The 12460-nt window shown below is 40.5% G+C and overlaps 1 protein-coding gene across 3 annotated transcripts in view; it reads left to right on the forward strand.

Annotated features, from left to right (window-relative positions):
- Positions 1 to 12460, forward strand: part of LOC586433 (centrosome-associated protein CEP250) — a 32483-nt gene that overhangs the window by 16480 nt on the left and 3543 nt on the right. For all 3 annotated transcript variants that reach the window (XM_030997820.1, XM_030997821.1, XM_030997822.1), the window contains 14 exons: positions 190 to 250; positions 881 to 988; positions 1848 to 1919; positions 2320 to 2644; positions 2875 to 3486; positions 3889 to 5397; positions 6160 to 6220; positions 7089 to 7223; positions 8353 to 8487; positions 8982 to 9100; positions 9572 to 9713; positions 10202 to 10329; positions 11117 to 11533; positions 11984 to 12046. In XM_030997820.1, the coding sequence (XP_030853680.1) occupies positions 190 to 250; positions 881 to 988; positions 1848 to 1919; positions 2320 to 2644; positions 2875 to 3486; positions 3889 to 5397; positions 6160 to 6220; positions 7089 to 7223; positions 8353 to 8487; positions 8982 to 9100; positions 9572 to 9713; positions 10202 to 10329; positions 11117 to 11533; positions 11984 to 12046 (3887 nt within the window). The remainder of the gene's footprint in view (positions 1 to 189; positions 251 to 880; positions 989 to 1847; positions 1920 to 2319; positions 2645 to 2874; positions 3487 to 3888; positions 5398 to 6159; positions 6221 to 7088; positions 7224 to 8352; positions 8488 to 8981; positions 9101 to 9571; positions 9714 to 10201; positions 10330 to 11116; positions 11534 to 11983; positions 12047 to 12460) is intronic.

Below are 12460 nucleotides of genomic sequence, written 5' to 3' on the forward strand. Positions count from 1 at the left end.
ATCATGATCATCACCAGCATCATCATCATCATCATTGCCATCACCCTAACAAGCCTCATCCTGATCAGTCACCAACATCAAAAAAAGAAACCATAACCTCCATAATCTTCTTCATTATGAAGTTCATCTCTCCATATTGAAGTTCATGTTTTTGATGAGTTTCCCTTTTTCCATTTGTGTGCGTTTCAGGGAATCTTTGGAGTCTCTTCAAGATGGGCAAGAGGCAGATAGGCAGGCCAAACAGAATGCAGTAAGTCTCCTTTAATCATTCCAGTGATGATGATAAGTGTCCCCATCAGCTCAAAAAGTCACCTGAAGGGTGCAGGAGCTCATGTTTTTCTTCATGGATTTTTGTAGGAACTAGTGATTTCAACTTAAACATGGTATATAACAATCACAGTTTACTCCAGTCAAACCAACTATTATGATATCCATAGAGCAATTAAGAATGTCTGTTCAGAGACATTAAAGGTATAGACCGGTAGTGGTAAAATTGCGGTGCAAGGGTTTGGGTGCAAAATATCCATTTAATATTGTTTAAATATTGCCTTCAGAGGTTTAGATGGCAATACTTCAACCTAAATTTGCAAAAAGCAGAAATATATGCCCTAATGTTCAATGTTGAAGTGCATTCGCGATATCTATCCAGGTCGGATCGATATGATAATTTACCAAATATATCAATTAGTAGGCGGTTTCCCAGTAAAATTTGTGTCATCACATATTAGTCAAAACATATTCTTTCACATGATTGGTAATAAGAGCTTCCATTTAATTTTTTGAGGGGGGGGGGGGCGTTTCTAAAACTGGTCAACACCTTTAACATTGTCAGGTATATTTGCAGCATATAAACCGACTTCTCTCTTGTATCTTTCTGTAGGCCAAGCTTCGCAGGAAGATCGTGGATCTGGAGGACGACCTCCAAGCCAAGCAAGACCGCATCGATGAGCTTAACAATGCAGGAAGGATCAAGGATGGTCTGATCAAGGTAAGGTCATCCTACGTGAATAAGATATATTCTCAGTCTTCCTTGACTCCCCTAGTAGCCAACTTATATCATACAAGCAGCTCGTGTCAAATATGTAGCAATTTTAAAGAACATTTTAAAGACATTAAAGAAGTTATATGCTGCTGATAAGTAACGGCTTGCATGGTGATGTAGATATACAGTAGGCTTGCGGTTGCACCATGTGAGAGAGAGAGGGGGCAGGATTGGTTAGTCCTGAAAAGGACTGTCGGTAATATTTCTTTCTTGAATGTGTGTAGTCCTGAAAAGAACTGTTGGTAGCCTTGACTAAAAGACGGTTGATAATCTTTCTTGAGCTTATAGTGTTAAGGAGAACTATAGCGCCGTTTGGAGAGGGTGGGTAGTAGGAATGGCTCGACGTTTCGAACGGGTTGATCATCTTTTTCAAGACTACCAACAGTCTTTTTCAGGACTACACACACACTCAAGAAAAAAAGATTACGGACAGTCCTTTTTCAGGTATCCCCAATCCTCCCCCTCTCTCTCATATGGTCCAACCGTAAGCCTACTGTATATTATAGAAGTTGCTGCGTGTGTATCAACAGATAATGATATCACACCATATTTTGTTGTTATTGTGGTGCCTTACACCAAACATGCATGACCTTCTCTCACGTCATGCAAGGAGGTAAATATTTCCCAACTTGCTTCTATTGAATATGGTTTACCTCAGGGTTCTGTTCTTGGTACCATGTTGTTTAATTTTCATGTAAACATTAATTGCAAACCTTTCGCTCTTTTTGATAGGCTCTTTTTTGGGGGAAAATGTTCAGTGTGCATTATAAATGACTAACACTTTCCTATTTTGTGTACATTGCAGGAACTGAAGATGGAGAACGGCAGGTTGGGAAATAGCGACCAATCTCCCAGAGGAAGTGATACATCAGAACAGGTACAAACATAGTCTTGATTCGTTGACCTCTGTTTTCTCCTGTTGACTTAGTGTAGGAACCATCGATTGGGTATCTTTGTCTCAGATTCTGAAACAAAATCATGGATTTGGCTCATGCTGCAATGATAATCATAAACCTTTAGGTCAGTCAGGAACCCCATGATTTTTACAAGCCGGAAGCCTGTCTGATTATCAAGATATTTATGATTGGAAATAGAAATGTTAAAATTTGTTTTCCTAACAGTTTTTATAACTACAGTCTATTGGGGGGGAAATGAGTATAGTAAAACCGGTCACTCAAAGATTGACTGTCTTCTACAAGTGCAATACTTTATTTTTTACATTGTTTAGGTGTAGCGTCGATGTTGAATCATCTCCTTTTCTTTGTGCTTTTACATAGCTTCAACAGCTCATGCAGGAACAAATCCGAGAGCTTAGTCGCCTTACCAACGCCCTCCACGCCAACCTCCCCCTCAACGTCAACATCACCCACCAGAGCGAGACAGGAAGCAGCCGAGACACGTCCCACGATGATAGAGACAAGAACAGCCTGAGGGACGTCCTGGGGGCTGAACTGGCTGCCATGCAGACCCTGAGGAGGCAGATTGAGGAGGGCATGGGAAGGAGGAATGATAATCACCTGCATGTGGTGATAGACAGACAAGGTGCTGTGCAATCGTCAACGACTAGTGGTGTAGGTAGCGGAGTCGGCAGTGATAGCAATGGTGAGTACTTCAGCAAGTGCTCTTGATGTTAAGAAAATTAAAGGAAGTATCACTTCGATTTAGTTTAAATGAGCTGTAGACTATCTGAGCAAGAAAAATAAGACTGAAAATGAATTTAAAATTGTGCTGCTTGTAACTGATAATCATGTTAATCTGTTGTAATATTACGTTGAAGATGGTAACAACTATCCATGTAAAACGTATGCCTTTGTCCATTTTTTCATTTTCAGATGTTTCGCCAACTATCACCACAGCCAGTGAGGCACAGCGCAGAAGCTTTGGAGTTGGCCATGATCCAGAGAGCATGCAACCACCTCCTCTCTTCTCCCGAGACACCAATCTCTACATTCCAGTTCCCCAACCGGGTCTCAGCCTGGACGAACTATCATATCCCACAGCTGCCACCAAAGACGAGCTCCAGAGAGAGGTGATGGAGCTCCGGTCTCAGCTCAAGGAGTCCAAGCGGAGGCAGCAGACCCTTGAGAAGCAGTTGGAGCGGGAAGAGCTCGAGAGCTTGAGGAGCATCCCAGGACACGACCAGACCGATCCCACCGCTGCCACCCGTGAGGAGCTCCAGCGGGAGGTGGCGGATCTCCGTTCCAACCTCAAGGATGCCAAGAGGCGGTACCAGTCCCTGGAGAAGAGGATTGAGCGGGAGGAGCTGGAGAGCCTTAGGAGCGTTCCCGGACAGGAGACGGACGGTGATCCCCAGGTGATCTCTGGGCTTCAGAAAGATCTGGCAGGACTGAGGAAGAAGCTGAGGGAGAGCGAGAGACAGAACACCACACTCAAACAACAGTTGGATGCAGCGTTACTTAATCAAGCAAGCAGTGACAGTTCAGGTAATGAAAATATGAAATGAAATGACACTACTTGATTCTGTTCTTTAGTAAATAATGACTATTGCAGCAAATTCTTTAGAATCATCAATTAGTTTGATAAGTAAGAATGTTTTTCCCTTTTGCTATGCCATACATTTAATTCATGACATGCTAGTTAATGTTGTGTTGGCAAAACTGTAAGTTACACTAGAAAATTATGAATGCAGGTTAACTCTATAGTATGGATATAAATATATATACCGGTATATATTTCTGTAAAGCGCTTTGAGAGGGCCTTCGGTCCTGAAAAGCGCTATATAAAAACTAGCTATTATTATTATTATTATTAAAGACATTTTTCATCTGGTCGTTGTCAAATAGAAAATCTGTAATGATGAATTTAAATTCCTGTTGTTTTTACAGGAGACCATGTGGTTCCAATCTTGAAGCAACAGCTTGATCAAGCCAAAGCACTGCTAGAAGAGAAGAATCATAAACTACAGGCAGCTGAACAGCAGAATGCTGCTCTACGTCATCATCTCGGTATTGGTCCTGAATCTCCTCCAGAGTCTGGAAGAGACCTTGTTGACAACCTCAAGTTAGAGAATGAACACCTAGCGTCTCAGCTTCAGGAAGCAGTGAAACGTGTACAGGGTAGACAACATGATAGCCAGAACAAATATGGACAGACGTCGATGGGTGCTTCAGCAGACAGTGTGCAGGTCGCACTTCTCCAGAAGAAACTGGACAAAGCGCAGAACTTGATTGAGCTTCTGAAGAGGCATATTCATCTGAATGGCTCAGGAGCGGAAGGACAGGAGAGAGAGTTCAATCCTGAGTTAATTGTAGACATGGCAAAGGAGATTGAGCGTCTGCGCAAGGAGCTGGACTCCACGCAGGACCAAGAGCAAGTGACCCGTGATAAAGCAGACCGGACCAGTAGGATCCCAGTGAGAAAGGCTTCAAGTTCGAACAAGGCTGTCATGCCTCCATCTTTGAACAAGCAGCTTGAGAAGGCCCAGTTGGAGATGAATGCAACAAAGAGAAGGTTCAAAGCTTTGACTCTCAAGCTTCATGCCACGGAGGGCACCGTTCATCAACAGGCCGAACGCATCAAGCGTTATAGAAGACAACTCCACAACGTGGGATTGCCAGTACCAGGTACCCCTAAGCGTGTCAGCAGCGACTCCAATCTGCTGAATACATCTACTTATGCTCAAGCTAACCGTCGCTTGTCGGCGGTTTCTCTGTCGCATATCCCCAGTTCTGATGACGACAGGGACAGTACATCTTCGGCAAGCTTGACCCCATCAGAAAGAAGTGTGGGCCCTGCTGATGTAACGTTTGCTGGGTTTGGTTTGACCAACGACACCGATGAACTCAAAGAGCAGGTTACAGTCCTCAAGAAGCAGTTGAAGAGATGCCGCCACGTCATCCGCAAGCTCCAGGTCCGTATTCAAAATGGCGGATTAAGCCGCCCCACCAGCCCATCCCGCGATCCTTCTAACCCCAACCCTTGGTTCGAGCTGGTCGCCAACAGAGCGGCCTTTGAGCGTCTCCAGCAGGATCTGGAGAACGTCACGAGCCAGCTGGAGAAGGTGATGGACGCCAACGGCTCCCTGCAGGAGCGCAACCAGGAGCTGCTGTCTGAGCTGGTGGAGCTCCAGACCCAGAAGCAGAACTCCTTCAGCGAGGAGGTGATCAGGTCCCAGGAGATGGAGATCGGCCGGCTCCACGAGCAGCTGGCGGAGCTTCGCAGCCTGATGGCTGTCCTCACCAACATGCTGACGGAAGCGTTGGGAATCCTGAAGGGACTGGAGAAGGATAACAAGACAGCCATGGAAGGGGCCGACTCTGAGAGGGTGACTGTCATTGAGGAGAGGCTGAGAGATGGCACGGAAGTGGTGGATACAATCAAAAGACTCATAGGAGGTAAGCAAAATGTAACAGTCAGAAGTAAAGTTGTGATCACCTACTTATTATTATTATTTTTGTTATTATTATTTATTTGACCAATCAGAAAACATACAGTGAGTATAACAATTATTCATAATAAATACAAACAGTTTTAAAAAAAGTGGAGAGGAGAGAGAGAAGGACACAATCTGCTGGTTAGGGGTGACAAAAGCAATTGAAATTGCTATTACTCGAAAGCATGTCATCCCCTACAGGCTGCATCCTCGAAAATAAAGAGTATAGAACAGAATTAAAAATTCACAGTATGAGATAATAAACATATATCAGGATAAAATTATAAAAATTTGAACAATTACCATTATATCCACCATTAATTTCATTACATTATTTTGTCATTACAATGGCTTTACATTCATCAGATCAAACTCAAAGTAGTTTGAAAGGTGCTATGAACAGTAAGTAAGTGTTAGTATGTAACTAGTTACCATTTTATCTTTCGGTATAGATGAACACAGTATCTGCCTTCCAAATAATTTATGTTTTGTTATAAATGTTCGAAGAACACATTTTTACTGATATTTCTCTTGGGTTATCTGAACTGTAATGAATTATGCAAATTTTTTACATCACTTTTCTTTGTTATAGGAAAGAAAAAAATGAAGAGTCAACTTTACATAAAGTAGCGCCGGGAGAATACCCTCTGATATTTTTGTTATCTCTACATGTTTTTTAGTCATTTGATTGAATAAAGTTTTACATTGATGTTTATTCTTACAGATGAATCGCAGTTTGGAAGAAGGCAAAGTGAAGACGATGTCAGGGAATTGTTTTCAGACAGGTAACTATGAGAACTCTTTCATATGATTTAGTAATTTTGGAATTATGACATGAAATTTCTTTTTCCTTTATGCACTGTGATTAAATTCATTCTCTTTTATATAGTTTGACGTGTCTATAAAAACCACCTGATATAATCGGAAGAGGGGGTCTTTGTAGACAGGTGGCCTTTCTTTCAAGAAGAAAGCAATATTTATGTCTTTGATCTCAATACACAGGTGGTCTTTATAAAGAGGTGGTCTCTGACACAGGTTTGACAATATGTTTCTTTCATATCTCACTATCACCAATTCTTTATGGTGGATGGTTGGTTATTGTTTTACCTGACTGCTAAGAAAGCATGTATATGCTTGTAAGGAAGTAACCAGAGGATCGACTGCTTTAATTCCTCTCTGAGGGACTTGCTTATGAGGATTAATGCCTTACCGAAGGGCCATAGGGCATTGACTTGGTTTCAAACCAGGGACCTCCAGGTTACAAGACCATTGCCTTACCTCTGAGCTTAGAGACTTCGGTGGAAAGCGCTTTATAAGCAATGTTTTTATTATTATTACTATTATTATCTGGCCACCTCATGGAATGTTTATTTCAACATTTTTCCGTTGTACTTGTCAAACAGGGATACACATACATAGTATTATACAAGATTTTTATCAGTGATGGCCTGGTGGTAGAGTTGCACGGCAAGCAGTAGATGGCAGATTCAAGTCCCACTGGTTCCAAGATATTTTATTACTTGTGTTTCGATTACAGATCAAACTTACTTACTGGGTGTAAGCCACAAATATGTTTAAATAATTGAAATTTCTTCCAGGAAGCATACATTTGTAAAGGATTTTTAGTTTATTCTCTATTATTATTTGCTGTAGGTTGCGAGTGAAGGACGAGCAGATGCAGCAGCTAAGAGATGAGATCAGAGGACAACAGAAGCTAAACAGAGAACTCCAAGAGATCCTACACAATAACCAACTCAAAGCAGACAGCATGAAGGATGAACTGAAAAGGTAAGTGTCCTTAACCATCTTTTTACGAAAAGCTATTTACTGAGGTGACTATATTCACTGAAAAGGTACATCTACCTCTTTTAAGGTTATAATGCAGAGGTTTCGTGGTCTAGTGGATACCTTCCCTGGATTGTGGATCACGAGGTTCATGGTCCGGCCGCTGTACTGATATCCTTTGGTAAGACATTAATCTACATATGCCACTCCTTGAACTTCCTTGAATGCCAGAGAGCATTATCAGGGTAGCTGGGCTAATGCTGAGGTATAAAGGTTTAGAGCTCAGAAACATTAGTATAATGTGCTAGATAGATGTAACTATTATTATTACATTGTAATTTTGCAGAATTGCTTTGACAGAATTGAATGCGTATTTGCTTCAGTTTTGTGAAATAACACATTGCTGTGGTTTTGGCAGGTTTGTGTTTTTCCATGAACACATGGTAATTATTTTCTGTTTAACCAGGGTGGCCTCATCAGTATTACTACTGTTCTCCCTGAGGGCCCTGCAATAATATCATTATACCCCTTTTTTTTATAGACACCTTGAGCATACCCTTGAATCAATATGGGCGCAATATCAAAGGGATCCGGTAACTTTGTCTTAGATCCTTTAAAATAATCCTTGATTAGCTCATGCTGCAATGCCAATTATAAACCTTTAGGTCAGTCAGAAACCCCATGACTTTTACAAGCCGATGGCCTGTCTAATTACCAAGATATTTATGATTGAAAATCAAAATCAAATTTGTGTTGCCAAACTGTTTTTATAACAATACAGTCTATTGGGGAAAACGAGTATGGTAAAACCGGTCACTCAAAGGTTTTTACTATTTTGAGGCACTTCTTGATCATTTTGAAGTGCAATTTTGTTAGGGCTTCAATATAACACCATATCACAGACACTGATAACATGTAGGGCCGTGCGTCTCAGATTGAACGTTGTTAAACAATGCCCTTAACATGACTTATAGTAATGGTAATGAAAATATGTCTTGTTTAACCAGGGCGGCCTCTCCAGTATTACTACTGTTCTCCCTGAGGGCCCTGCAATAATATTGATATGTGCGCAATTTTAATGTAGCTACCTGGTGCAAGTATTTTTATTATCATCATTTATCACCACTTACAGGTTGAAATCTGAGCAGGGTCGGGACACCAAGATGCTGGAGGATCTGGAGAGCCAGAAGAAACAGATTCAAGACATGCAGGATATCTTACGCAGACAGGAGCAGAGAGCAGAGGCTTCAAGGAAGGACGTAGAGAGGTAAGATACTTGCTCCGAGGTAGTTTCTGTCACCCTGAGGTGTCATGGTCTAGTGAATACATTGCCAGACGTTTGATAGGAAATTCTATTATAATGATACCATACATTAGTTTATATGTTCTATCATTAATTTGTTGATTTTTATTAAAATGTCATGTCTATAATATTCTTAGATGCTGCTTATAAGTATCGGCTTGCATGGTGATGTAGATATACAGTAGGCTTACGGTTGCACCATGTGAGTGAGGGGAGAGCATTGGGGAGTCCTGGAAAAGACTGTTGGTAATCTTTCTTTGAGCCTGTTGGAGAGGGTGGGTAGTTTGAGGGGCTCAATGTTTCAAACAGGTTGACTATCTGTCGTGAGGAGTGGGGAAATGGCTGGCGTGCGTGGGCTTATTATATATAATATTATTCTTTCAAAATAAAAAATTCTCTGGAAATGTAACTCTTGGAATTGACCATCCCGTACATCACATGTTATTTCCTATCTGCAGGGAGTACGAGAAAGAGATCATCATCCTGCATGACAGATTGGAGGAAGCGAGGACGATGAACGACAAGCACAGAGAGAAGAGGAAGAAGACGACTTCATCTGGCTCGGAACACTCGGATGGTAAAACTTCTTTATCATTTATTTGGACCTTTACCGTACTAAACAATGGGACGGAGATATGATACAAGTCTTTAAGATAATCTTAATGATAACGACGACAAGTTTGCTTGTAACAATATTATTGGGAAATGTCAAATTCTTTTTTGCAATGATGGTGCAGGGCCCCATTTCGTAAAACTTGTTATAAATGACAAATTACAATAATTGTTATAAGCTACTGAAATCCTTGCATTCGATTGACTGAGAGCAAAGTTGATATAGAACTATGGTAATTGTTATTGATAAGAATTTTTATGAAACAGGGCCCAGATATTGGATACCTTATTTTTTTTTAAATTGAAGCTTTTAAAAGTGAGTCTTTTTGTTTATTTTTTACTGTTTCTTTAATTGAAGCCTCGGGCAGAAGTTGCTAGAGCCAATATCTGATCACCACAATAGCCATTAATCATTCACTATATTGTTTGTTTGTAGGTCAAGGTAGTATCTACCTGTACGAAACCAACATCAAGCTGACGACCGACAATAGCGCCCTCCAGAGGCGGCTTGCCGAACAGGAGGACAAGACCCTCAGGGTAAAAGCCGAGTTGGACAGAGCAAACAAAGAAATCAAAAGGTAAATAACATTTCATGTTTGTCTTAAGTTGTTATGATGTACCCCTTGAAACATGTACCGGTATACAAAAATAATTTGTACAGGGAGAATAAAGATGTTTGACAACTATTCAAACTGTTGTAGAAACAAAAAGTAATTCATTAGAAGACATTGCAGACATTTTGTGGAAGAAATTAATGATTGAAATGTGTTTGAATCATTTGATAAGGAATTCTAGACATGACATAACAGACTGCAAATTAAACAGGTTACAGACATGTTCACTGCAGTAAAAAGTCAGGTAAATACACTTATCTACTCGATTTAGCTTAGATATTTTTTTAGGTGTATGAAGAAATAGCTACTTCATATCTGTGAACTCAGACATTTTCTTGAAAATATTTGTAGAGTTAAAAAAGCACAAGTGTTATAAAACTCTTGAAATAGTGCAAGGCAGGGGATTTTTGTGCAAGGCGGTGAATTTCACTGCATTTTTCTTTCCCCTCCAGATTGCTCTCTGAGAAGCGTCGGTATAGTGATCAGAATCAGAGGCTACATGATCAGGTGACGGATAACGAGCAGCTTGCAAACTCACTACGCTTTGAACTCAGTATCTATGAGCAACTCCATCAAAAAGGTGATTTGAATAGTCCAAATCTTTGTCATGTGTTTTGCTAGAATTTTATTTCTGTCTTTTGAGAAGTTCTAGTGATTTAGTAGTTTTCACAAAGTTGCATAGTCAAAACCTTAGTAATGTTTTTATGCTAGAATATTATTCCTGTCCTTATAGAAGGTGGAAACAATTTTGGTAGTTGTGAGATCTGAAAGGTTTTAAAAGACATTTTTTGAAAACATTAAACTATGTGTGTAAAGCATTATGCATCAAAAAGTTATTGTCTGTTTGGAGCCAGAAGGGTGTTAACTCATATCCTGTTGAACAGTGTTATTCCCCTTCTGGCTCTCAACAGACAACATGTAAAATCTCTTATTTACTAGAAGTAAACTTGAAAGAGTTTCTTGTGAATAAGTAGGTTTTAGACTTGGTAGATTTTCTGTAATGGCAGCACAACTAAAGCCGGGGTAAAAATCTCCAAGTTTGGAAGCGCTTAGTGATTGTAATTAGCGCTATATAAAAACTGAGTATTATTATTATTATTATTATAAGAACATGCTGTTTATAGTGTGAATGAACGGAATGTTTCCATTGATATTGTAGTATGTATAGCTGTGTCTTTCACTATCTGCTGTCATGTATTTTCTGTTCAGAGAGAGAAGGGCATTAAGTCTGTGTTAATGCGAGAGATAACACTCTTCTGGCTCCAAACAGACAATATTAAAGTCTTTCCCTCAAGGTAGTTTCAACCACGCCTTCAAATCTCATGGCTTAAAGAATCATATTTTTCCACCCCATTATCTACTCATAGATGGCAGCACAAGATCACCTGGTTCCCAAGGCAGGGGTGCGGATAACGGACACTCCTCATCTCGCCCCTCCCCATCCCGTCTCCACGTCATCGACCGGACCACGGGCGTCGACCTCTCTGAGCTCCTCCAGGAGCTGCGTCACCTCCGGATCCAGCTGGAGCGCAGCATCGACACCAACAATGCCCTGAGGATCCGCCTGGAGGAGGCCCTTAGGGAGAAGACCCTGTCATCTCCCAACGCCGCCACCGCCGCCGGGGCCGGGAAGGCATCCTCGTCCTCGTCGCCACGGGCAACCATCATCTCAGAGGAGGTGAGGATACACACCACCAGCAACTGGAACAGCAGCAGCAGTAGTACAAGGAGAAGATCAAGCGACGATAGGACAAAGAGCGGCAGCGCAAGGAAACTCTTCACAGGTAAATACTTGTTTCTCTTGAGTAATGTTTAGTATTTCTGTTGTTTATGATTGTGTATTGTGTGTGAGATTTAAAGGATTTTATACAGTTTCTTCATTGTTACTCTCTCATCTTGAAATTTTGTTTGTGCATGGTGTTCAGTATAACATTCAAGAGACTATTGGGGGTTATAGGGTAACTGTACATATACAGTTAGACCTGTTTATAAAGGTCACCCAAGGGAAGCAGGAAAACTGACCACTTTAGACAGGTGACCTTTCCAGACAGGTTCTACAACACACATTTTATCCTAGAGGGAGACAATTTAGGTGAACACTATAGACACATGGCCTTTATAGAGAAGTTTGACTGTACTTCACAAAAAATGCATTTCAAATGATATTACTGTGACAAACTATTACTTTTGAAGTTCATTGACAATTTTCTTTCTTTGTGGTTGTGCAATTTTAGATGGAAAGAATCAGAAGCATCCTGAAGGAAATGGACATTTAGATGAAGACTTCTCAGTGGATGGTAAGTGATAACTTCACAACAATTAACAAACATTCACATTATTCATTTACATTCAAGAATAACTGACAGGATGGCTGTCATGGAGATTACATTAAATTCAATGATAAAAGTAGATATTCCTTTAAATACATGCTCAAGAAATTGTATTTTTATCACACTGCATAGGATCAGTGAATGGAATACAGATTTTATGTTCCATTCTCCTCTACAGATTGCTTTAACACAATCCAGGACAGAGAGTACCTTTTGTATTTGAGCCTTCTGGTCTAGAATGCTTTATATTACATGGCAGAAATATTATTATACTCTTCAATTCTATTCTGTACAATATAGAAGGTGGTACGTATTTAAATGTAATTAACAAAATGCAATTATTGCATTAAAGTTAATCAAACGACCCTTTTTTTTTTCTCT

Source organism: Strongylocentrotus purpuratus, unplaced genomic scaffold (assembly GCF_000002235.5).
Source record: "Strongylocentrotus purpuratus isolate Spur 01 unplaced genomic scaffold, Spur_5.0 spur5_scaffold_4, whole genome shotgun sequence".
NCBI classification, from domain to species: Eukaryota; Metazoa; Echinodermata; class Echinoidea; order Camarodonta; family Strongylocentrotidae; genus Strongylocentrotus; species Strongylocentrotus purpuratus.